Genomic DNA, 23,392 nt, shown 5'->3' on the forward strand with positions numbered 1-23,392 from the left:
AGTACCATTGCTTGACCATGGACTTGACATTGATGTTTAAAAATTGGTCTGGCCTTTTGGTAGAATAACTTTATACTTATTAAATTATTGTCCAGTTATTTTTAGATAAAGTTTGCATCGTTAAACATTTCAATTATAAACTGTAAATTCACAACAGATAAATGCAAATTTAGGTGTTAAAGAGGCCAGTACTGGCTTTTCATTAACAGATGACAAAAATTGTATAACTTTTTTATTACTACACTAGAAGTTAGATGGTGCCTAAAAAATCCAGCCCAACCCGAACTAGGCCCGTGAGTATTAAATGCCCGCCCGAGCCCGAAAAATTAACTTAATTTGAGGGTACAGCCCCAAAGCAAACCCAAATTTTCACTTTTTTGTGAAGACTTGGAAGGAGGAAGGGGGATTTTGGCTGACTTCCCTCCCCTGTAGTTCCCCTGTTTCTCTGAGTCTGATGTTACGGCCAACTGTGCCCCAACGGGTGCGGGGACAGAATCCACAGAGGAAAAAAAAGTACGAACAATGACTGGTGGATAAATACAATTTAACAAAAAAAACAAAAACTCGGCGTGAAAGAAGCCCAGCCCATAGGCGAATGTTATGATTGACATATTAGGCTAAAATACGTGGCTGGCTCAGGCCGGGCTTGAGTTTAACTTTTTACCCTAGTCTACTCTAATTCGATTTGTAAAAGTAATTCTGCATTGTTTAAAACAGAACTTTCTTAACTTTTCTTCTTGCCAGTCGTTCCCGTTCTCCCTCGCGTCTAATGTCGCCAGGACGAATGAGTGCTCACAACGGAGACTGGGAGAATGGATCCACGATTTCCTCCACAGCTTCCATCCCAGAGTACACAGGTAGAATGGATTTAATACAACTTAGTTTTAGTACTATGTGCTATGTTAAGTAAAGGGCTTCAGAAAAACAATGTTTTGTCCTACAGGACCAAAGTTATATAAGGAACCAAGCTTTAAGTCCAACAAGTTCATCATCCATAATGCTATCTCTCGCTGTTGTCTGGCTGGCAAGGTTAATGAACCCCAGAAAAACAAGATTGTAGAGGTGAGCCACCCTCGCTCTGTGTTACAGTCCAACTTTGTGCTTCGTTCATCCTAAAAATGGTTTGTGATTTCTTTTTTGCAGGAAATGGAGAAAAGCACCGCCAACCATTTCCTCATCCTCTTCAGGGACGCTAGTTGTCAATTCCGAGCCGTGTACACCATGAACCCTGAAACCGAAGAGATGTCACGGCTCACTGGCATTGGCCCACGCATCATCACCCTGGACATGGTGGAGTCCATCTACAAGTACAGCTCTGACCGCAAGCAATTCACCGCCATCCCGTCCAAAACCATGTCAATGAGCGTGGACGCCATTACTATCCCTGGACACTTCTGGCAAAAGCGCCCAGGGACTCCCAAGAAGCTCGGCACTCCAAAATGAACACACTGTTGCTGTTCAGATTTTCTGTTTTGGCCATTTTGGGGAGCAATTTTTTTATTTTTAGATAAATAGCAGACAAATCGTGTGACTAAAGACAATTAAACCAACTTTTGCTATGTGCCAAGAAATTGGCCGAATCTCATTGCTTGCGTTCCTCCTCAGAGCTTCTGGATAGCTGATTGTACGTGAATCAAAAACCTCCGTTTTGTTTTTCAAAATGATTTTGCTCATTGATAAAATTGCCTTTACTTGGCCCCAGGCTCAAAACAGGACTTCACTGCCTTGTGTTCACACAACAGTATTTAGAGCCTAAGCTCCGAAGCCTCTCTTTACTCCTTCCCTATTTTTTTTCTTGTTGCCTTCTCTTCTCTTGGGCTGGACGAGCAATTGAAGCATGAGCTCACATCAGGAAATGTCTGCTTTCAAATGAATGTCGGACACAAGTAAACACGCTAGTGGCGTGTGTGATTCCGTCACCTGTAAACTAGAACTGCTGGAAGACATCTGGATGTTCAATTTTGTACTAATGTTTGCTGGATGACTTTTCCCGGATAGGTGTGTGGTGCGCTTATCCTGAAAAGCACAACTGGAATGAAAACAGTGAAGGACAGTGTACGTACTTTGCTTACAAATGTTGATTTGACACATATTGAATGCTGAAACGAATTGCTTTCTTTTTGATGAATAAAAACTGCATTTCCCTTTCTTACGATCGGAATAAGCTAGTTTGCTGCTTAACTGAAGGTTAGATGTGTGTTTGGAATCAAGAGTGAGAGTTTTTGTTTTGTTCTTAGTTTTGGTTGGTAGGGGGCTTGTTTAGTATATTAAATTGATTACCTTATGGAATGTCCAGTCTTCTTGATGAAGGATTATTCTGGACTGTAGCTGCCCTAAAATCAAGATAAACAGTCTTTTTAGATTTGTTCACATAAAAGTGAGTGAATGTAAAGCGGCCAAACTTTACTAGAACATTTTTATAGTTGCCAGTGATGTAGTTGCCACTGTAACTTGGCCCGGTTATCTACTTTCGGCCACCCCTTGGAAATCACTGGCTGCCTCTACAATGTGTTGATTTGAATGACATTTAAGCAAGGAATAAAAAAACGGTAAAAGAAAATTGAAAACAATGTGCACATAACTCTGGATTTGTATATTTATTAAGAGTACTTTGTGTTAATGCAATAACTTTATATGGATTCTGTGCAATTTCAATCCACCCTTTCCTCCCTGCCACCTGTATTTTAGTTTGGTTTAGGTTGTATTTTTTCGGTGGGTAGGTTTTAGTATCCATTTGTCAATTCAAGTATCAATACTCTCCCATCTCTTCCTTTGTATGTGTTGATAAGTGTTTTTTTTCCCGTTACTAAATCTGTACCAGTACACGTATGTTTATTTTTTTCATCAGCACCCTTTGGCATTTAATTAAGAATTAAAAAAGTTCTTAAATCATTATCTTTTGTTGTTTCATCAGCATGTTTCATGGTTCATTCGGGTGTTTGAAGTCTGTGAAAAGTGCTTGAAATTGGCGCCATTTTTCTTGGCAGCCTGACTTGATGGACCTTACATTAAATGAGGAGAAATGAGTACTGCAGCTTAATAATGTACTTCAAAATGATGCACACTCTGCTCTCTGGTGGTCTAGCTTTGTCATTGCATTTTTTTCCTCCCCTTGTAATTAACTGCAGCTAGTATTAGTTTGTATAGCTTTGCAGGTCGCACCCAAAAGGATGAGTGCATGCTACATCCAAACAGGGAACCACTTAATGCGTATTGTTGCAAGGATCACGTATACATTATGGACATTTATTATAGACCATGCAAAACAATTACAATAGTGTTTCCCAGTGGTTGTTGTACTGGGAAGAACCTGCAATTGGAAATGGAAGCTTAATTTTCAAAGTAATTTTACCTAACACTTATGGGAAGGGTTTTTAAAAATACATACGTATTATTCAGATCCACAAATATATTTGTGATTTACTTTAAAAATTATCATAAATCATGGATTCTTTAACCGCCTGTGTCATTGGAGCACCAATGAGGACGCAACTCTGGACAGTTTTCTCCACTGTTCCTGTCAACAGTCCATTCTTAGATTTTCTTCATTTTGGTTTTCGTACAAGATTACAATTAACATAAGTAAACTGCTCGTGTATTTCATCATTTAATAGTAATGGAGAAATGTAAAAATTGGCTTTGAAAGTCTTTTAAAGGTGCTTGAATTTGGCAATGAAAAAGGTGTACGAGCCTTGATGTTTGCATTGTTTTTATTAATGACATCACTGCAGCAGGTCGATGTTTGTCGGGTCTCAGCTGTGTTTGGTGTGCAGCATCTCTGTGAGCAGTGAGTTGCAGGGAAGATCGCCCAGCAAGTGTCGCTGGTACAAATACTCCTCCACTTGCAGGCTAATGCTGCGGACCTCTGGCAGACGCAACAGCAACTGACCAAATTTGTCTGAGTGTCCCGGGTGAGTCCGCTGGGTGTGCTCCATAAGCGCCCTGTTCACCCGCTCTTGCGTGTGCTCCACCTGCTGCCGATTCTGCACTGATTTCACGTCTACACCAGAAAAATATTAGATTCACTCAATCACATCACACTTTTTGAGATTCAGTAATACCAGTCACCAGTTAGCGACATACGACTTAGCATACATTAGAGCACAGGTGTCAAACAGGCGGCCCGCGGGCCAGATCAGGCCCGCTAAGGGATTGAATCCGGCCCGCGAGCCAACACTCAGAGAAGCGCAAGAGAAAAACAAGCTGCAGGTTGAAAAAGGTAAACTTGATGTTGCCAAAGCCAGGTGCCTTGAACAAAGACACTGTAATTGTATGTATTTCTCCCCCTCTCTTTCTTTTCCACCCCTTTTCTCCCATTCTGTCTCTGTCTCTTTCACTCTTTGTGTCTCTCTTTTTCTCTTCCTTTGTTGCTCTTTGTCTCTTTCTATCTGTGTCTTTTAACCTCTTTTGCTCTAACTTCCTTTTTTCCTTTTCTCTCTTTTTTCTTTCTCTCTTCATACCCTTCGTGCTTTCTTTTCTCTCCTGTATTTCTCTTTAGATTTCTTTCTTCCTCTCTCTTTCTTCCCCCCCCTCTCTCACGACTTTTCGTCTTTTGTTTCTCATGCTCTCTCCCTCTCTCTCTTTTTCTTTCTTTGTCCCACCCTCTCTCCTTTTCCCTCCATCTTTCTCTTATTTTTAATCTCTCTTTTTCTTTCTCTTTAATCTACTAGTCCGGCCCCTGACAGAATGTTTGTTCTATCGTGTGGCCCCAGAGTTAAAATGAGTTTGACACCCCTGCATTAGAGGAACTGTAATAGCAAAATTTTAAACATGCAATATGGGAGCTAATACTTTATGGTTTTTGCATAAAATCTGTAATATGTTTCATTGATATATTCCAATTTTCTGGGAGAATGCATTGTAAAGACAGCAAGTCTCGTCTTTGTCGTCATAGGAGGAACACCAGCACCTGAGCAAGCCAATCGCCATATTGTCTTGTGTGTATTTAGCCGAAGAGATGAGTGTTTTGAGCGTTTGAATTTTGGTAGTTTTTGTGAGGAATGTCTATACGTTGTGTCACAGGTGGATGCAGTAAAGGTACAACAAAGTGGTAGGAGTAAAAAAGGGCTAACTGGCAAAATCAAACACATCCACAAAGAGGTGCCATGGGGGGGTTTAACCGAGACCGGGTAGCCGCAACCTCAGCGGAAAAATGTAAAGACGGCCGACCAAAAACTAAGCATCCATGCTGGCGTTGAACCAACAATGAAAAGCGGCTACGTGGCTAAACAACACAAGGCAGGAAGCCAATGAGCGCCAACCAGGAGTAAAATCAGGACAGCCCTCGGCAGCCCCAACGCTAACGCGGAGCTACCGGGACACAATTATACCAACCGTAACGAAAAGCTAAAATCGCCTACCTCCAAACAAAAATCCGTGGTATGCAACGCTGTTCACTACAATTGTTGTCTTTTGGAGCTCGCCTCCTGTATTGTGTCAATGGTATTCACCATTTTGAAAGTGTTTTGTTCCTACAATGACGTCAAAATATGCCAGATGGGTCAACTTTGGGACTAAACTTCTCGATGGCCCCAACGCTTGGAATATTTCGCAACATATTTGCATAATTGTGGGAAAGAACGCTACACGTTTTGTGCCTAATGAGTAATTAAAAAAAAAAAAAGTAACAAGAAACAAGGTAGGTTAAAGTTGTCGGTGTTTTGGCAGTATTATTTTCAGAATTTGTTTAGAAATTCAGTAGTTGCATTTTTCTCAGAATAAATAAAAGGCTCACCGGGGTTAAAAAGCACCAAATATTTCAGACAGACAAACTCATGCCTGTCAAAGTGGAGTGCCTTGAGTTTGGTCACCAAGTCTTGCGTCCTGGTGACCAAACTGCTGAGTGTGGGTCCTGCCTGAGAGATGATTGTGGACATTTCTATCTGGAGAGGAGGAAAATTATACATTTGTGCAGAGTATCTTCACAATGTCGTTTTACTAAAGGTGGCAGTCTTACCTGCTGTCCCATGACCAGATATATGCAACCGTCTTTTCCATAGGTGACCTGTCTACAAAGATGGTCCAGAACCAGAAGCTCACTCCAGCAACTCTGCAAGAGAACCATCTGGTCCTCCACCTTCATAGTAGCAGAAAACAAATGTCAATGCATTGAACATGTATGCATTTGTAATTTAATTACCACGACATTCCTTTCAGTGTTAATGTGGATAAGTAATTTAATCTTTGCACTTTATATATATATATATATATATATATATATATATATATATATATATATATATATTAGTTAATATAATATTAACATTACTAAGAAATGAATAATACAGTGGGCTAAATTTAAGTTGCTTTTCATTTGTATCCTGTGGGTAATGTTATACTGTTATTTCATTAGTGGGTATTTTCAACAGCATTTGTGAATAATTTTGGTAATTTGATGGTGGAAAAATAAATGCTGAAAGGGTTCCAGCTTTAGCGTTAAATTGTATTAAAAACAAAGTTGATATTGAAATTACCCAATTTTTATTTCTTTACGTGATTGCACATATTAAATAGATCAAAATATTCTATATGTTTTAGGTTGATTCTACATCTACTTACAAATATATTTTATTATAGAGTGTTTTAATGTGTGTAAATTCAATTTAAACATTGCGTTTGCTCTTAGCAGAGCCGTTCAGGACGGAACACATTTGTTTTGAGGAATGGGGGCTGGGGGAAGTGCTGGTGAGTGAAGTCACGCTCATCCTTTTATTTTTGTTACAGTAGCATTAAAATTGTGAAAATAAGAAAAGGCGTGCTTCAAGTGGAGTCCAAAGGCCAACCCAAATCCGAAGAAAGATGAAATACAGGGTTTATTCAACCGGGTCTAAGAAACACAATTATTTTCACGTGCATCATGAATGAGCTTACTAAGGCTGCAATGATGGCACAAGGCAGTAGCTGGCGAGAGAGTAACAATGTTCCAAATTTCGTACTGCTATTTTAAGGCACCAGTACAATTTTATTGTTTTTGGTGATTTAGTTAAATAGATTGTGAATGTATAGGTAAGTCTCATTGATATTTTACAGTCAACCCAACCGAGATGTCTATAAACATCTTGAAGGAACACTTTGGGAAGGCAGAATAGCATCCATTCCATCGTTTCGCCTCACCGCTTATCCTCAGTAGGGTCGTGGGGGTTCTAGAGCCCACCCAAGCTGTTTTCGGGCAGTGGCAAGGGGACACCCTCAAATTGTTGGGCAGAATAACAAGTTGATTTAAAATCTGCTTGCTAGACAATACAATTTATCTTCCAGCCCTTCACCTGATGGTTAGATTCCTCCCAAACAATTTTCTGTTAAATTATAGAATTAAAAAAAAAAAAAAACCTAACAGTGATTTGAGACAAAAGAACCTGATGTACATAAAAGGTGATTCAAATAATTTGCTATCCTTTGAGATGAAAACATCAGAGAACGTATGTGAATGAAGGTTCAAAATTGTTAATGTTGAAATTATTTAGATTTATTCTTTCAAATCTGAATGAGAGATTCAAAAGCTTGTAGATTATGTGAACAATCTCACACATTTTCAATATGCGCACAGCCTGGGGCACAGCAGACAGGAGGTTTGTACCTGTGATACCCTCATAAACGAGTGGGAGAACTTTATTTTACCTTGAAAAGGTCAACACTTTATTTTGAAAAGTATTGAACACTATTTTGATTATTTTATTATCTCACCGAAAACCAAAGAGAATTAACACTATTGCTGCAGTGTGTTGTTATGGGGGTAGGATCCTCTGTAAGGTATCTGTTCACCGGTGTGCTTTACGGTTTGAGTCACTTCCACCCAAATCAGATCAGTGAATGGATTCAAGAAGAGTGGTCCACACAGGACTCTTTATTTTACAGACTAGTGTGTTGTTTTGACACTAACCATTTACACCAAGTATTGGCATGTGAGTAGCATTATTTTTGACCCTTTGAATCTCGAGAAAGAGTGCTTTATAATGAGTTTAAGAGGTTTAACTGGCTTTGATGGGTTTATTTCAATACATAATAAGACACTTTGTTAAGTAAGTCAGTTCAGTCGCTCTTCTATGATACAGAGTGTGTCTTTTTATCTATTTTATGCGGATATGTTTGTTTGGAGTTGGTAGTTAAGAGGGATGGATGGGTTTGCACTTTTGGTTATTTTATTGTACCTGTGATAGGATACAAAATGCACTAGATAAACACATGTGGAACTTTATAAGGGGAACTTGTTTTTTTGTTTATGGTTACCTTTTTTGGAAATTTGACTTGTCTATGGAGAATGTTTGTTATCGAAGATTGTAAATAAAATCATATCAGTGATGGATTCAAGCAGAGTGTGTTACATCGCCCCATTCCAACATACAATCTTTTTTTTTACAGAAACCCCGTGGGGGAGGTCTAGGCCACTTTAAATCATGGGGTAATCTAGGAGCTGTAACAAAGGAAAATCACTCTTTGATATCTGACATACATTTCTGTGCTAAATTGAGCTTTCACACTGTTCCTGAGTTGAACATATTTACTTGGCATCTATGTTACTTTGTTACTGCTGCTTTCATGATCAGTGACGTTGTTCACCTTGAGCTCTTTGAAGAGCGCACTATTCCTGGCCCACTCTACCAAACCAAAGAGAGTCTGGTCCGCCATTTTGCACATGATACTGAACGTGTTGAGGCAGTCGTGCTTCCCCCGGTTGGCTTGCTCTCTCTGCAGACTGGCCACCACTTTGGCGCATAGCAGACTCTCGTCCTGCTCTCCTTCCAGGAGCTGACCTAAAAAGGCCGAGTGGCTGCTGCAGGTGGCCACGGGTCTCGGTGGCATTGACGAGGGGTCGGGTGGGACGCTCAAGCTCAGCGAAGCCGATGGTGTTTGTAACGAGTACGTTCCGTCGGGGGACCTGTGTGCGGGGTACTGTTGAGGGGCCTGTCCACGGTTCTGAGGCGTTTGTAGTTCCTCTGGGAGATACGGGGGGAATATCTTGGTATGCATTCCGGCATAGGTAAGGGGCAGTGGAGGAAGCACCCTGTCGGCGCTCATGGTGCAGTCTAAAGGCAAGGGTGCTACTGAGGGGGCATATGTGTGCGACGGATGAAAAGCATCCGGACTCACAGGAGAGCTTGAGTAGTTACAAATGTGGGAATAGTCAGTAGGGGCTGCAGGCCAGAACCTCTGCATGGGTTCCATTTTGCTCCTGTAGGGTGCGACGCTAGCTTGGGGATGGACTTGATCTTTCATCTGTCTGTAGAAAGGCCCAAACTTGTTCCTACCGCCTCGCATGCGGTCGGCTCTAACTGCTATTCCAAGAGGGCATAAAAATGTGCAAAAAAATGCATAGATGTCAGAACGTTTTCAAGTGAGTTTCACATTTTAAGACCATTGGTGGTAATACAATCTTAAATGTCAAAGCAAAATTATTCATTCAGAAATTATTTGCGGCAAAAATGGACCAATCCAATACTTAAGTTGCTTTCATCCAACATTCTGTTTCTCTTATTAAATTTACAACCATTTTGCACTCAAAAATAAAATACAATTTCACCCCAAAGAGCATTTTGAAAAGTGGAAGAAAAAAAAAACTGCAGTAATCCTTTGCTGTATCGCGGTTCTTTTGTCAATGCGATGCTACTTTGCGGATTTTCATCTTGCATTGGTTCTGCATTCTGATTGGCTAAACAGGGGAAGATGTCAAACAAGGGCAAATCACTCTTTGATATCTGACATCCTTTTCTCAACTAAATTGAGCTCTCAGTTGAACTTTCTTTGGAGACACATTGCGGGTCTTTTGCGCCCCCTAGTGGTTTGCTCACCCTTTTTCAAAATTCTTTAAAAATTGAAAAACACGTGGTTTCTTTAGGACAGAACCAGGAAGTAAATGCAGTTTTCCACAACGCATGAAGATTTACATGAAAAGTATCATGTAAATTCAAGTGGATTGTTTCCTTCATCCATAAAGTTGTGCAATAAAAATGCAAGATTATTTTCGAAATTTCGAGTAATTTGACAGTACAGAAGTTATTTGTAAAATCAACAAATGTTTAGAAAGTACATTACTTTTATTAGTCAAACAAATGCTTGAACCTGTAAATTGGGTTTGTTCTTAACTAATAATCAAATAATAAATACAGGTTTCTACATCACGGGTTTTAACTATCGCGGGACGTTTTTGGAACGTAACCCCCACAAAAAACGAGGGGTTACTGTATACTTTACCGAGGAGTGTGTTGCAATGCACGACAAATATGGAGGTGATACAGATTCAGGTTACTATACTGTATAGAGTTACCAAAGTCATACCAACCCTCATAAGTCACATTCAACCCGTTTAATCCCTCCAATATATTTTCACAAGCTATAGCGTCCATCATCAGTGTTCTCCAACCAATTGTGGCTGGGCTACCTTAGAACCTCCCGTGTTTTAAAATTCCCCAGGTTGAGTCTTTTGTGATTAAGGGCAATATAAATAAATTTGACTTGACTTGGCTTGACTTTCTTATTTTAAAAGAATATCTGTCTTTATTAAAAAAAAATCTCACAAAATTGCTTTTTTGGGGTTTGTTTCTTTGTTTTTTTATTGTTATTGAGGTTTAAAATGCACAAAAAATTGACTAGTTTCTTTGAAATGACTACAAGAATTTTTTTTTTTTAAATAACCGTCCAAAAATGTGAGTGTGGTTTGGATCCGTGTTTTTCAACCAGTGTGCCCATCAGACCTTATCCAGTGTGCTGCAGGAAATGACACAATTTTATGTTAGTAAAAAAGTATGCTATTGTTGGGAGTTCTTTAATTGATCAGCCGAGTTACTGTTACATTCTTCCAGATCGGTAGGTGGCAGCACATTACTTTTTTTTTTTTTTTATATATACTATTTATTTGCTCTTGAGATGTGCAGGGACATATCCTGTATCAAATAACTTATTTTGTATGATGAAGCTACGATAATTAAGATACTACTACTAAAATCATAAATCAAATAAAGTAAATACCTTGCACTTCACTTTGAACCAAGTAAAACATTTTTGGGTTCCACTTGTTGATAATATTTGCTCATTTTAAGTCTTATTTTTGTTATTTTGTAGGAAAAAAAAAAAAAGCAAGACGAAAATCTAATGAAACAAGTTAATAATGTATTAGTTTCCCAAAGTTGTTTTTATTTGTATAGCCCAGAGAATGTCTCAAAAGACTACAAAGGCCACAATTATATCATCTGGTAAATTCAAGCAAATGTATCAACCAAAATTAATAAGCTGAGTTACCTCTTGAATTACGGTGATCACAAAAACTTTACACTGTCAGTTCAGGCAACTTGATCATTTAAGCTTTAAAAAAATAAAAAACATGAAACTGGATTTGTTTTCAACGGACGGTGTGCCTCCAGATTTTTTTAATGAATAAAATTGTTCCATGGCTCAAAAAAGTAAACACGAGTTTAGATCCATGCTCAATATATTTCATTAATTCATTTTACACCCACTTATTTTTTTTTGTTTTTTCAACCATTTTATGACCTACCTATCCTGAGTAAAGTTGCGGGGTGCTGTTGCCCATCCCAACAGGAACACCCTGGACTGGTTGCCAGACAGTCACATGGGAGCAAAACATATTTATTTATTTTCCTGAAAGAACTGTAATTTTGTCAGATTGTGGCCCCATAAAAAATGAAAACAACCTGCACTAAATGTATACATTTTGTTTAAACCAGCTACACCCCAGAATTGTATAGTTTATTTATTTTTGGTACAGGAGAATCCTGCAATGAAGACTATTTTTCAACACTATAATACCCCCCAAAATTGATTCATTTTGCAATAAAGTGTTTGAGACATTTTGGTTGGAACAACTTAAATACTTGGGGCCCGGGACTCTGATGAGGATTGTCAGTTTAGAAAATGGACTAATGACTTGGTTTTGTGTTAAACAACCTAAAAAATGGGTCGAATTGGTCCAAGTGGGCTTGGTCCCATTATTGACCCACATATTTTTGAGCGGGTGGTTTTTTCATCCCATTAAGACGTTTTATAACCAAGAATGACTTGCGTTCAGTAAATTCCACAATGCCAACTTCAAACACATTAGGAAAAGCTTATCATTGGAAGCAGCATTCGTATTCTATCATGATACGATGATGTATCGGGCAACTCATTTCTTCCAAACAGTATAGACAAGTCAAATGTCTGTTAAGCCACAATGTCAAAGTCAAGGCCCATGTGCCACACCTGGCCCCAAAAATGTTTTCTTTGGCCCCTGTGATGATTTTGATTCATCATTGTATCGTATACTAGGAATTGTTATGTATTTGATTTGAAGTTATTTCTCCTTGTAATTTATTTTACTGTAGTTGGTTGGATGCAAGAAAATGTATATGTTTCAATTTGTAGTGATCTTGCCAAAATATAAACTATAGCCTAATGATGGTGCAAGAATAATACAGACTTTGTACAGCTCATGTAATGGGGATTTTAACCTCAAGGGAATTTGTTTTTTTTGTGCCCGTTCAAATCAAACATTACTCACGGAGCCAAAAGAAAATATCGCTTTTTTTACATGATAATATGGGAATATAGTATATTTGTTTAGCTTTTCAGTAGGTTCACTGGACCAGGGGTCTCCAACCTTTTTCAAACTGAAAGCTGCTTTTTGTTACTAATTAGCGCAAAGGGCACCCAGTTCGATATGCCTTTCTAAAATAACTAATAATGTTATTACTATGTTGTTACAATGATATTACCAGGTTAGTGATTGGAATTAATGTTGAATAGACTCAATTAACCACTAAAAATAATTTAGCTAGAAAATCACTATGACCCAACACTGGTGAACTATTATCAAAAAAGGTCCACAGGCAGCTGTCCTTGGGGCATTCACGGGCACCACATTTGAGAGCACTGCTCAAGACTATATGCTTCATTTTAATATTTTTTTAACCTTTGATCAGTCTGGCCCTTGTCGCTTAATTGTTTGTTCTTCTGCCCCTTGCGTTCATTTTACTTTCATACCCCTGCCTTAAAAATTTAATTAATTTAATCAATTAGGTATTTGATTTGATAGTCGATTGGTTGTTGATTATGAGATAAAGGATGACACTTTTTAGTAGTGTGTGGAGTTTGAGATGGGACAAGCAATATATGGATCTGTCATATAAGTCATGTTAAGAACATGAGCATTAACAAATTAGGTTAAAGTATTTTTTTACTCCTTTATTATAAGAGTTGGATAGATAGATAGATAGATAGATAGATAGATAGATAGATAGATAGATAGATAGATAGATAGATAGATAGATAGATAGATAGATAGATAGATAGATAGATAGATAGATAGATAGATAGATAGATAGATAGATAGATAGATAGATAGATAGATAGATAGATAGATAGATAGATAGATAGATAGATAGATAGATAGATAGATAGATAGATAGATAGATAGATAGATAGATAGATAGATAGATAGATAGATAGATAGATAGATAGATAGATAGATAGATAGATAGATAGATAGATAGATAGATAGATAGATAGATAGATAGATAGATAGATAGATAGATAGATAGATAGATAGATAGATAGATAGATAGATAGATAGATAGATAGATAGATAGATAGATAGATAGATAGATAGATAGATAGATAGATAGATAGATAGATAGATAGATAGATAGATAGATAGATAGATAGATAGATAGATAGATAGATAGATAGATAGATAGATAGATAGATAGATAGATAGATAGATAGATAGATAGATAGATAGATAGATAGATAGATAGATAGATAGATAGATAGATAGATAGATAGATAGATAGATAGATAGATAGATAGATAGATAGATAGATAGATAGATAGATAGATAGATAGATAGATAGATAGATAGATAGATAGATAGATAGATAGATAGATAGATAGATAGATAGATAGATAGATAGATAGATAGATAGATAGATAGATAGATAGATAGATAGATAGATAGATAGATAGATAGATAGATAGATAGATAGATAGATAGATAGATAGATAGATAGATAGATAGATAGATAGATAGATAGATAGATAGATAGATAGATAGATAGATAGATAGATAGATAGATAGATAGATAGATAGATAGATAGATAGATAGATAGATAGATAGATAGATAGATAGATAGATAGATAGATAGATAGATAGATAGATAGATAGATAGATAGATAGATAGATAGATAGATAGATAGATAGATAGATAGATAGATAGATAGATAGATAGATAGATAGATAGATAGATAGATAGATAGATAGATAGATAGATAGATAGATAGATAGATAGATAGATAGATAGATAGATAGATAGATAGATAGATAGATAGATAGATAGATAGATAGATAGATAGATAGATAGATAGATAGATAGATAGATAGATAGATAGATAGATAGATAGATAGATAGATAGATAGATAGATAGATAGATAGATAGATAGATAGATAGATAGATAGATAGATAGATAGATAGATAGATAGATAGATAGATAGATAGATAGATAGATAGATAGATAGATAGATAGATAGATAGATAGATAGATAGATAGATAGATAGATAGATAGATAGATAGATAGATAGATAGATAGATAGATAGATAGATAGATAGATAGATAGATAGATAGATAGATAGATAGATAGATAGATAGATAGATAGATAGATAGATAGATAGATAGATAGATAGATAGATAGATAGATAGATAGATAGATAGATAGATAGATAGATAGATAGATAGATAGATAGATAGATAGATAGATAGATAGATAGATAGATAGATAGATAGATAGATAGATAGATAGATAGATAGATAGATAGATAGATAGATAGATAGATAGATAGATAGATAGATAGATAGATAGATAGATAGATAGATAGATAGATAGATAGATAGATAGATAGATAGATAGATAGATAGATAGATAGATAGATAGATAGATAGATAGATAGATAGATAGATAGATAGATAGATAGATAGATAGATAGATAGATAGATAGATAGATAGATAGATAGATAGATAGATAGATAGATAGATAGATAGATAGATAGATACTTCATTCATGCCCGCAGGGAAATTCACAAACAAACAAAGTTGGTGCACGTTCAAGCCGTTAAATGCATTTGGCATGTTTCCTATTGCCCGGGAAATGATTTTGAATTATTTTTCTTTCTGAGGGCGACTTATCACCTCGCTATAAAGTCATCTTATGTAAACTGGGTCATTACAAGCACTGCTGGCGTTACTTTTTATGACCAGTTAGATATCGCGAAAAGAGCATTCGTGTCAGTGGAGCAAAATTGGCACTACTTGGGAACAAAGGGCAAAAAACGCAGTGGAGCCTTACCTTCCTTCTTCATGCCCACCGCCAGACACTTCTGGAATCGACAAAAAGGGCAGCGCTTCCTCTGAGAGACGTTCATGGGACAGCTCTGCGCCTCGGCGCAGGCGTAGCGCTTGTTGTTCTGCACCGAGCGTTTGAAAAAACCCTGCCAAAATGTCATCAGCGGTCATGCCTCGTGACCTGTAGCTTCACGTTGCCGACGCCCGCTTTACCTTGCAGCTCTCGCAAGTGAGCAGACCGTAGTGGTACCCCGATATTTTATCTCCGCACACGGGGCAGCCTTCACCAGATTCGGGTCCAGTGGCGATGTCCCTTCCCAGTTCCTGAGCTGAGCCAGCACAGTTAATGCTCAACTGAGCCCAAATATACTGTCCACACACCATATAAAAAAAAAAAAACATCGAAAATGCTGTATGTTCTGTGAATTCTTTATCCGTACTGTTCTTTATTCCTGAACTTTAGATTTTTTTTTGTCAGAGTAGGCTTGAATTTAAGATGTGCCTCAAGGCCTATTTGGCCTGGTAATATAAGCAATGAGAGCTGTACTTTTAAATCAAATTTGGGGAAAATTGCGTTTGAAATTTGTTTAAAATACTCACAAAAGCATGCATGTCACTTTTGTGTGATAAACTCAAGTCAAGTCACATTTATTTGTATAGCCCTAATCACAATATGGCTCAAAAACTGCACAGGCCACAATCGCTCCATACATTGATCTGAAACAGACAACTAAATTAACTAACTAACTAACTAACTAAACTGTATTTTAGTATGATATCTAATTTATAGCTAATTTTGTTCAAACTCAGTTTTAGATGTAATTTGTGCTGAACCAAGTACTTGAGTAAAAAGTTTGGCGACCGCAAATGCAACAAGGAAATCAACGAAGGTCTGGGTCACCCACAAGTCGAACCCCCAGCCAATGTTGGGAAAGCAGCTGCCCTCCATGAGGGAAGTGCTAAGTTGGTTCTTTCTCTTCCACAATCAAGAAAAGAAGACAGTCAGGGAGGCAGCCTAGTGTTGGAGGAGAGGGAGAGGTCCAAGATATCCATGAAGCCCGATGAGACAAAAAACACGCAAACTCCGCACAGGGAGGCCTGTATTGAACCTGGGATCTCTGAACTGTAGGGCAGTCCTACTAACCACTCAACCACCGTTCCACCCTCCATCGTTTGATATTCATGAATTTGCATGTCAACTTCGACAAAAAGCCTTCATTAGGAGCTATGTAAAAGTGAGTTTGAGAAAAGTTTGTGAGAAAGGTAGTGATTTAGCAAAGCCATGTGACAATATTATAACTATTTGTCCTTGCATGTGGAAAATATAATTTTGGCTGAATTTACTCCCAGATTTAAACCCTCAACGTGGCTACAGTCATGAAAACAGTCACATTCACCGAACATTGATTCCACTTCGCTATTCCCAAAATAACACCAGATTTTAAGCCCACAGCACAGCAAGGGGTGAGTTACTGTGCCATGGAACCCTTCATCAGCAGAAAGGCCTGACAGCATACTCTAGTTTACTCCCTCCGCATCATATGGTTCGATCTCACCTTTAAGATCTCAACATTCGAACAATCCGTTCAGCAGACCTATTGCCTCTCACCCTTCACCCACCTCCTTCTTTACATCCTTTTCCAAACTACCAACTGCTGCCAAATACGAACCCAAATACTTAAAACCATCCTGCAACTTTACAGCATTCAACTACATATCTAATCCACCTACCTCTCCACCTAACAGTAATGACGCTCTAAATAATTTATGCAATCAAATTCATAGGGCTAGGACCTTAGCTTGGCCTTTTGGCTGAGAGTAAGTGTCCCGGCTCCTAGGCTTTGTAGCGTATTATGAACTGACCGATAACGGATAATGGATAATGAATAACGAAGATAGAACAATAACCCTTAAAAACCCCTCATGTAATATATAACACATTTTTTTCTTTAATCAAATGACATTCCACTAATTACTCCGATGTGTCTGCATTGGTGCAGTACAATAGATGTCTCCTAACTAAACTGTTGCAATCTTAGTCATTATTTGTATTTATTCATTTATTTACAGGTATATATATCCGTCTTACCAAAGGCCCACCGATGCCATTTGTTAGCATTCTATGATATTCTGTGTTGAAGGTAACATTATTCATAGCATGTATAAAGTAAATCCTATGACCTCCCCTTTGTTTTATGCTATTTTTGATAATCCGTTTGACACTGAAGCTTAAAGCTTCCTTTTTGAAAAAGAATATTGACTTTTGAAACTGCTACTTGTTTGTGAAGTGAGTTGAAGGGAATCACTTCTCTAAACAGTAGGCGTGGGCGATACTGAAAGTATTTAGTACCAATCCTATCTAAGTAAGTTCAGGATAGTATCGATCGATCCAATTCTTTTTGCTCAGACATCTCATGATTATTAAGTAATTGAACTCTTATCCCCATGAGTTAGTTTAGATTTTCATATACACAGATAAAGAAATTAGTCCCCCAGAATACTTTAATTTTTTCATCATATAACTATATTGCAAACTTTAAAAATATATATTTATATTACAACTCTTTGACAAGAAAAGCCAAGAGAGTCAAACCAAAAAGGCACATCCATCCATCCATCCATTATCCGCACTGCTTATCCTCAATAGGGACGCGGGGTGCTCTAGCCCATCCCAGCTATCTTCGGGCAGTGGGCAGGGGACACCCTGAATCGGTTGCCATCCAGTTACAAGGCACACAGAGACAGATAACTCACTTGCTCATTCACATCTAGGGTCAATTTGAACCAGCCAATTAACCTGACATGCATGTTTTTGGAATGTGGGAGGAAACCGGAGTGCCTGGAGGAAACCCACGCAAGCATGGGGAGAACATGCACACTCCACACAGGAGGTTCGATCTCATGACTTCAGAACTGTGCCGCACATGCGCTAACCACTGCGCCGTCGTGCTGCCCAAAAATGAACATTGTTATGAAAATACAAATGCTGTATAACAATGTCAACAAGACAACTAAAGTATCACACATTGTACAATTGAAATTAAGTCAAATGTGCAAATAATGTATGAAATGTCTCTCACTGGCTCTGTTGACATAGTGACAATTGATTTACAGGTTTTTGTTCAGGAACAGTAACAAGGTTTACATTGTTAGTTGCAGCTTGTTGCTCTCTGTAGGGTGAGCTTTTTCCAGGGGTCGACGTCAATTTTGGGTGTCGCCACAGTAGCAGGCCACTTTACCACACAACTTTACCACACAAATGACACATGGTACTTTTCTGTAGTTGAGAAATTAAGTCCACGCTGCACTGCACTACCTATTAGTCATTTTTAGCTCTTGGTAGAAGTGGTTGCATAAATTTGGCCTTCTCTTCTCCCTGGCAGGCAGGATGCAGAAGCAGGCCAGGTAAGGAGACGTGCTAAAAGTGTGCCTGTGAGTCACGCATTCAGGCAAAAACTTAGAGAGTGGGTGAAAGAGAGAAGGGCTGAGTGGTGCTTCAATTGGTGGCGAAGCAAAGTATCTATCCCGAGACAATAGTATCGATCCGATCAATATTGATATTTGGATCGCTCCGCCAAGACCTACAGAACAGCGCTCACATATCAGGTTTGCTCCAACAATTCCCCAGATTGCCATAGGACGCTACTTCACGGTTCACAGATCCCTTATCCAGCAGGATCGCAGGGCTACCAAATAATGTGGTGTGTCTTGGGCAAGTACAGCCTTGTGGCGTTCATCCTTCTACAGCCTTTTTTTGGGGCAGGGTCTTGGTCCGGCACATGAAACAGAGTGTATTGGTTTCTCTTGTTACCAGTAGCAGGAGAAGCTTTCTGATCTGACTCAGATACAGCAACTTCATCATCCCGTTCCTGATGTTTTTCGGTGTGAAGCGTCATCCAGGTCTTCAGAGATGAGCCAGATCTTAGCATTGACGAGCAGCGGTTTGTTAAAATACTGATACTCGAGAAAATATTTTTGTTCCAAAATAATGAATATCATAATAAGTGCATGCTACTAAAGTCAGGGCTCGGGTCCAAATCAACCAATATAAAGGAATATGTCTTTATGGATTGAATCAATTTAAATTGAACCTTACACTTGTGAGAGATTTCTGAAATGTATTATCTTTATTGCATTGCTAAGACAACAATTTTTCACTGTGCATGACAGTAATATCTATTTTAATCAAGTATTAAAAAGTAAGCCAATCACCATTCAGCTATTTTTACCACTCTGTCATAAAGAGAATGGTGCCATCAATAGTGAAATAAGACCATGTGTCACCAGTTACTTGAGTATGCGTCATCACAGATATGACACTTACATAATTCTCTATAGGAACTTAAAATGATGATTTCCATCAGAATCATTTTGGAACCCATTCCCTTTAGCACATTTGATCAATAGAAGAAGTTCAATATGGTATACATTTATTAATGTTGGTAAGTCATATTCAATTTTTATTAATTTGTCCTGATAGCTTTCAACAATATTAAACTGTGCATGATATTGTTCTTCAAATATTCAAACCACAACCAACATAAGAACTATTGCAATTGTTTTAATCATACAGTGTAAGTTGAATGTAGTGCACCTTATAAAACAATCCGTGTTATCTTCCTACTCACACGTTGATGTTCCTTCTAAAGAGAAGACGGCCTCACGGTAGTTGTCCGTCTGGAGTCCACAAGCCTGCTGCTGCTGCTGTTGCTGCTGTTGGTGCTGTTCTTGGAATGGATCAGGATGGTCCATACTGTCGAGCGGTGCATCCGATCCACGATCACGTCAAGTCTTCATAGTTTCAGGTCCATGTTGAGCGGACGCACACAGCAGCAAGGCCGCCACGCTGCCCCGAGCGCTGCCGGTGGACTGACATTTGACGGCCACGTTCGAACTTTGATCCGTAGTTGTAAAACAGAAAAAAAAACCCTCCTGACTGGCACTCCTAGCCTATGTTCGCTAGACAGTCACATAGCCACCTGCAGGAATTTTCGCTGTAGTGAAGTCAATGAGTCGTCCCCGATGAGCTGAAGACCTGATAAGATAACAGGCAATAGTGCATCGCTGCAAATTGTGGTCATTCACAGATTTCATATCTAAATTTTGTTCCATTGTTCGTTTGTTTATGGAGTCGCCTAGGAAGTGGGTTATGAAACAAGGACTCCAATCACAGTGTTGGGCGCGTTACTGAAACCAGTAAGTAGTTAGAGTAACTAGTAACTCTGTTTATAAAGTAATTGTGTCACCCACTAGATTACTGACACCCAAAGGTAGCACGTTACGCTGAAAGTAACTATCTAGTTACCAATTACTCCAAATACTCACATTGAATCAAACCCCATAAAACTGCTTAAAAACGCCACATAATTAGAGAAATAGAAGAAAACGTGTACACCAACCTGTGGATGCGGTAAACCTTTCATATTTTTTGCCATGTGCCATCTTAAGAGCTGGCAGACGACACTTAACCGAGACACTCCATACCCATTTTGTCTTCAGACCCCCGAAGATTTCCTCCTCCATCTCTGGGTGATTTCCAAAACGTTTTCTTTCTTCCCCAGATATAGTGTATTGAGGAAAAATATTTTACAAATCTAATGACTAAAATTCAGCAATTTTTTTACCATAAATTATTTTTTATTTCTCTATAGGCCAAGTTTAATCTTGCAGCCTTATTGCACAACTCGATTGATTAAGGACACGAGCCACTTTACTTCACATGATACTGTCGTCATTATATGAAAAACTGCATTTACTTCCCGGTTCAGCAACACAAAATTATGAAAGGATTTAAATTATGAAAGAACCATACAGTATTGGGCAAAAAAAAGTAAATTACTGCCTCTTTATACACACACACACATGTATATATATATATATATATATATATATATATATATATATATATATATATATATATATATATATATATATATATATATATATATATATATATATATATATATATATTTATTTATTTATTTATTTTTTGAGCAGTATGCTAGGAGTGACAAAATTGGATAGATTGAGAAATGAAATTGTGAGAGACAGAACTGGAGTAGAAGTGGAACTGAGCAAGTGTGTGGATAAGAGAGTACTGTACGCGGTTGGTTTGGACACATGGAGAGGATGGATGAGGTGTGAATGTTGAAGAGGATCTACAGAGCAAAAGTAAATGGAAGGAGACCAAGAGGAAGGCCGCGATTGACATGGACGGATGGTGTTATGAGTGCACTGGAGGAAAGAGGTCCAAATATAGTGGAAGCTAGAGCTCTTGTTGGTGATAGGAATGAATGGAGAGGTGTTGTAAAAGGATAGTGGGATGTTAAGACCCGTTCTAAGGGATGGGCAGGACACCTGTATGATGCGGCAGGGGCAAACCAATGAAAGCTGTCGGGCCCTGTGTGTTGTGTCACCCTGACCCGAGTGACATAGCTGCTTTCTTGTGTTCCGTTTCATCTAGACGAAAGCATGACCAACTTGGGTGCCGAGGTGCTTGGTTGGGCATTTGGGATAGCCAAGGTTCAAAAATTTTTGTGTGTGTTTTTTGCTGCTTTTTCCCTTTTTTATTTTCTTTGTTTTTGTATGTGTTTGTCTTGCTGACGGTCATCCCTCTCGAGGGATATGACCAGGGTAGATGGATAGACAGATTGATAGATATCCATCCATCCATCCATTATCTGCACCACTTATCCTCAGTAGGGTCGCAAGGGTGCTGGAGCCCATCCCAGTTATCTTTTGGCAGTGGGCAGGGGACACACTGAACTGGTTGCCAACCAGTCGCAGGGCACACAGGGACAGACTCACTCGCTCATTCACACCTAGGGACAATTTGAACCAGCCAATAAACCTGACATGCATGTTTTTGAAATGTGGGAGGAAACCGGAGTGCCCGGAGGAAACCAACGCAAGCACGGGAAGAACGTGCAAACTCCACACAGGAGGTTCGATCTCATGACCTCAGAACTGTGCCACACATAGGTATATTATATGTTTATTTTTTTAATGAATAAAGTTGTTGTTTTTTACCCTAGGAAGTGCTAAATAATACATACATACATACATACATACATACATACTGTCCCATTAAATCAATTATTTGACTGAGGTAAAGATCAAGGTTATATATCTGGGTGTTACATCAATAATGGCCTCATTTTAAATTCTGGAAACATTGACACAGGCCCATAGTACAGACAACTAAAGCATCCGCTCTCTGTTGACTACATTGTGTCCATTGTTCGCAACATTGAGGTTGAACAAGTTGAGTGCACAGAAGCACAGGGTCACAGTCTGGTGTCGCCCATCCCTCTCCAGGCCAATGTATGCATCCACCCGGTCTCGAACCGGGGACCTTTACCATGTTGGGCAAATGAACATTCCAAATGTGCTAACCGTGACTATAGATAGTGTAATAATGAATGAATGAAATAAACTTTATTTTGAACATGTTAAAACAAAATAAAACAACAAGTCAAAAAAAGACCCAATGTGACTGTAACATATCCGAAAAGGAATAGGAAGAAGCATATGCTTATTCGATCCTACCCCACTTCCTTAATAATCGAATGATGATATAATCATGAGATAAAATCGCCTGCTTTTTGCAAGTCATCAATTCCACCGGTGGTCCAGTGCATTAATATCAAAGCTTGACCTGTTAAAACTCTGAAGGACACAACAGAAAGTTTAGTTTATATTCTATTGATTTTTTTTTTTCTTCGAAAAACCCCAAAAGTGTCTTTTGGACATTATTTATTTAGTAGTTTTTAATTTTCCCACTTTTGTTCAGTAAAGAAGCCAAAGGGTTATTTGGTTATTATTTATTTTATTCTTAGTGTTATTAATCATGTTATGACTTTTGCTGTGTGAAGTATCTAGAGAAGGTTAATTGATTCTGTTTTTTCTGTTAAAAACAGATATCGGCCCATTCTACGCAAAGGGAAAAGATGTGGCCCTACAGGAAAACATTTGGGAACTCCTGTTTTAGGGTATAATAAGGGAATCACTATACACATAGAAATGGGTCAACTCTTCTGATAACGGTCAAATTCTGTTTTTCA

General features: G+C 38.2%; 2 protein-coding genes across 5 annotated transcripts in view; one reads left to right on the top strand and one right to left on the bottom strand.

The window, feature by feature from the left end:
- Positions 1–2,895, top strand: part of camsap3 (calmodulin regulated spectrin-associated protein family, member 3) — a 38,694-nt gene extending 35,799 nt beyond the window's left edge. For all 3 annotated transcript variants that reach the window (XM_088328811.1, XM_088328819.1, XM_088328827.1), the window contains 3 exons: positions 745–857; positions 944–1,062; positions 1,144–2,895. In XM_088328811.1, coding sequence (XP_088184937.1) covers positions 745–857; positions 944–1,062; positions 1,144–1,443 — 532 coding nt within the window. In that variant the 3' untranslated portion in view covers positions 1,444–2,895. The remainder of the gene's footprint in view (positions 1–744; positions 858–943; positions 1,063–1,143) is intronic.
- Positions 2,896–3,692: 797 nt separating this feature from the next.
- nr5a5 (nuclear receptor subfamily 5, group A, member 5) lies at positions 3,693–20,204 on the bottom strand. 2 transcript variants are annotated; one of them, XM_088353656.1, is made up of 7 exons: positions 19,958–20,204; positions 15,543–15,658; positions 15,334–15,475; positions 8,557–9,269; positions 5,957–6,076; positions 5,735–5,882; positions 3,693–4,000 (listed from the first exon to the last, which is right to left on the bottom strand). In XM_088353656.1, the coding sequence occupies exons 1-7, from the start codon at positions 20,079–20,081 to the stop codon at positions 3,753–3,755; spliced, it is 1,611 nt and encodes a 536-aa protein (XP_088209782.1). In that variant the 5' UTR covers positions 20,082–20,204; the 3' UTR covers positions 3,693–3,752. The 2 variants fall into 2 exon arrangements, with proteins under 2 accessions (XP_088209782.1, XP_088209781.1); XM_088353655.1 differs by having other exon boundaries at positions 8,557–9,272.
- Between the last annotated feature and the right edge of the window lie 3,188 nt (positions 20,205–23,392).

The sequence above is a fragment of the Urocampus carinirostris genome, chromosome 1 (assembly GCF_059441175.1).
Source record: "Urocampus carinirostris isolate Australia breed hairy pipefish chromosome 1, RoL_Ucar_1.0, whole genome shotgun sequence".
NCBI classification, from domain to species: domain Eukaryota; kingdom Metazoa; phylum Chordata; class Actinopteri; order Syngnathiformes; family Syngnathidae; genus Urocampus; species Urocampus carinirostris.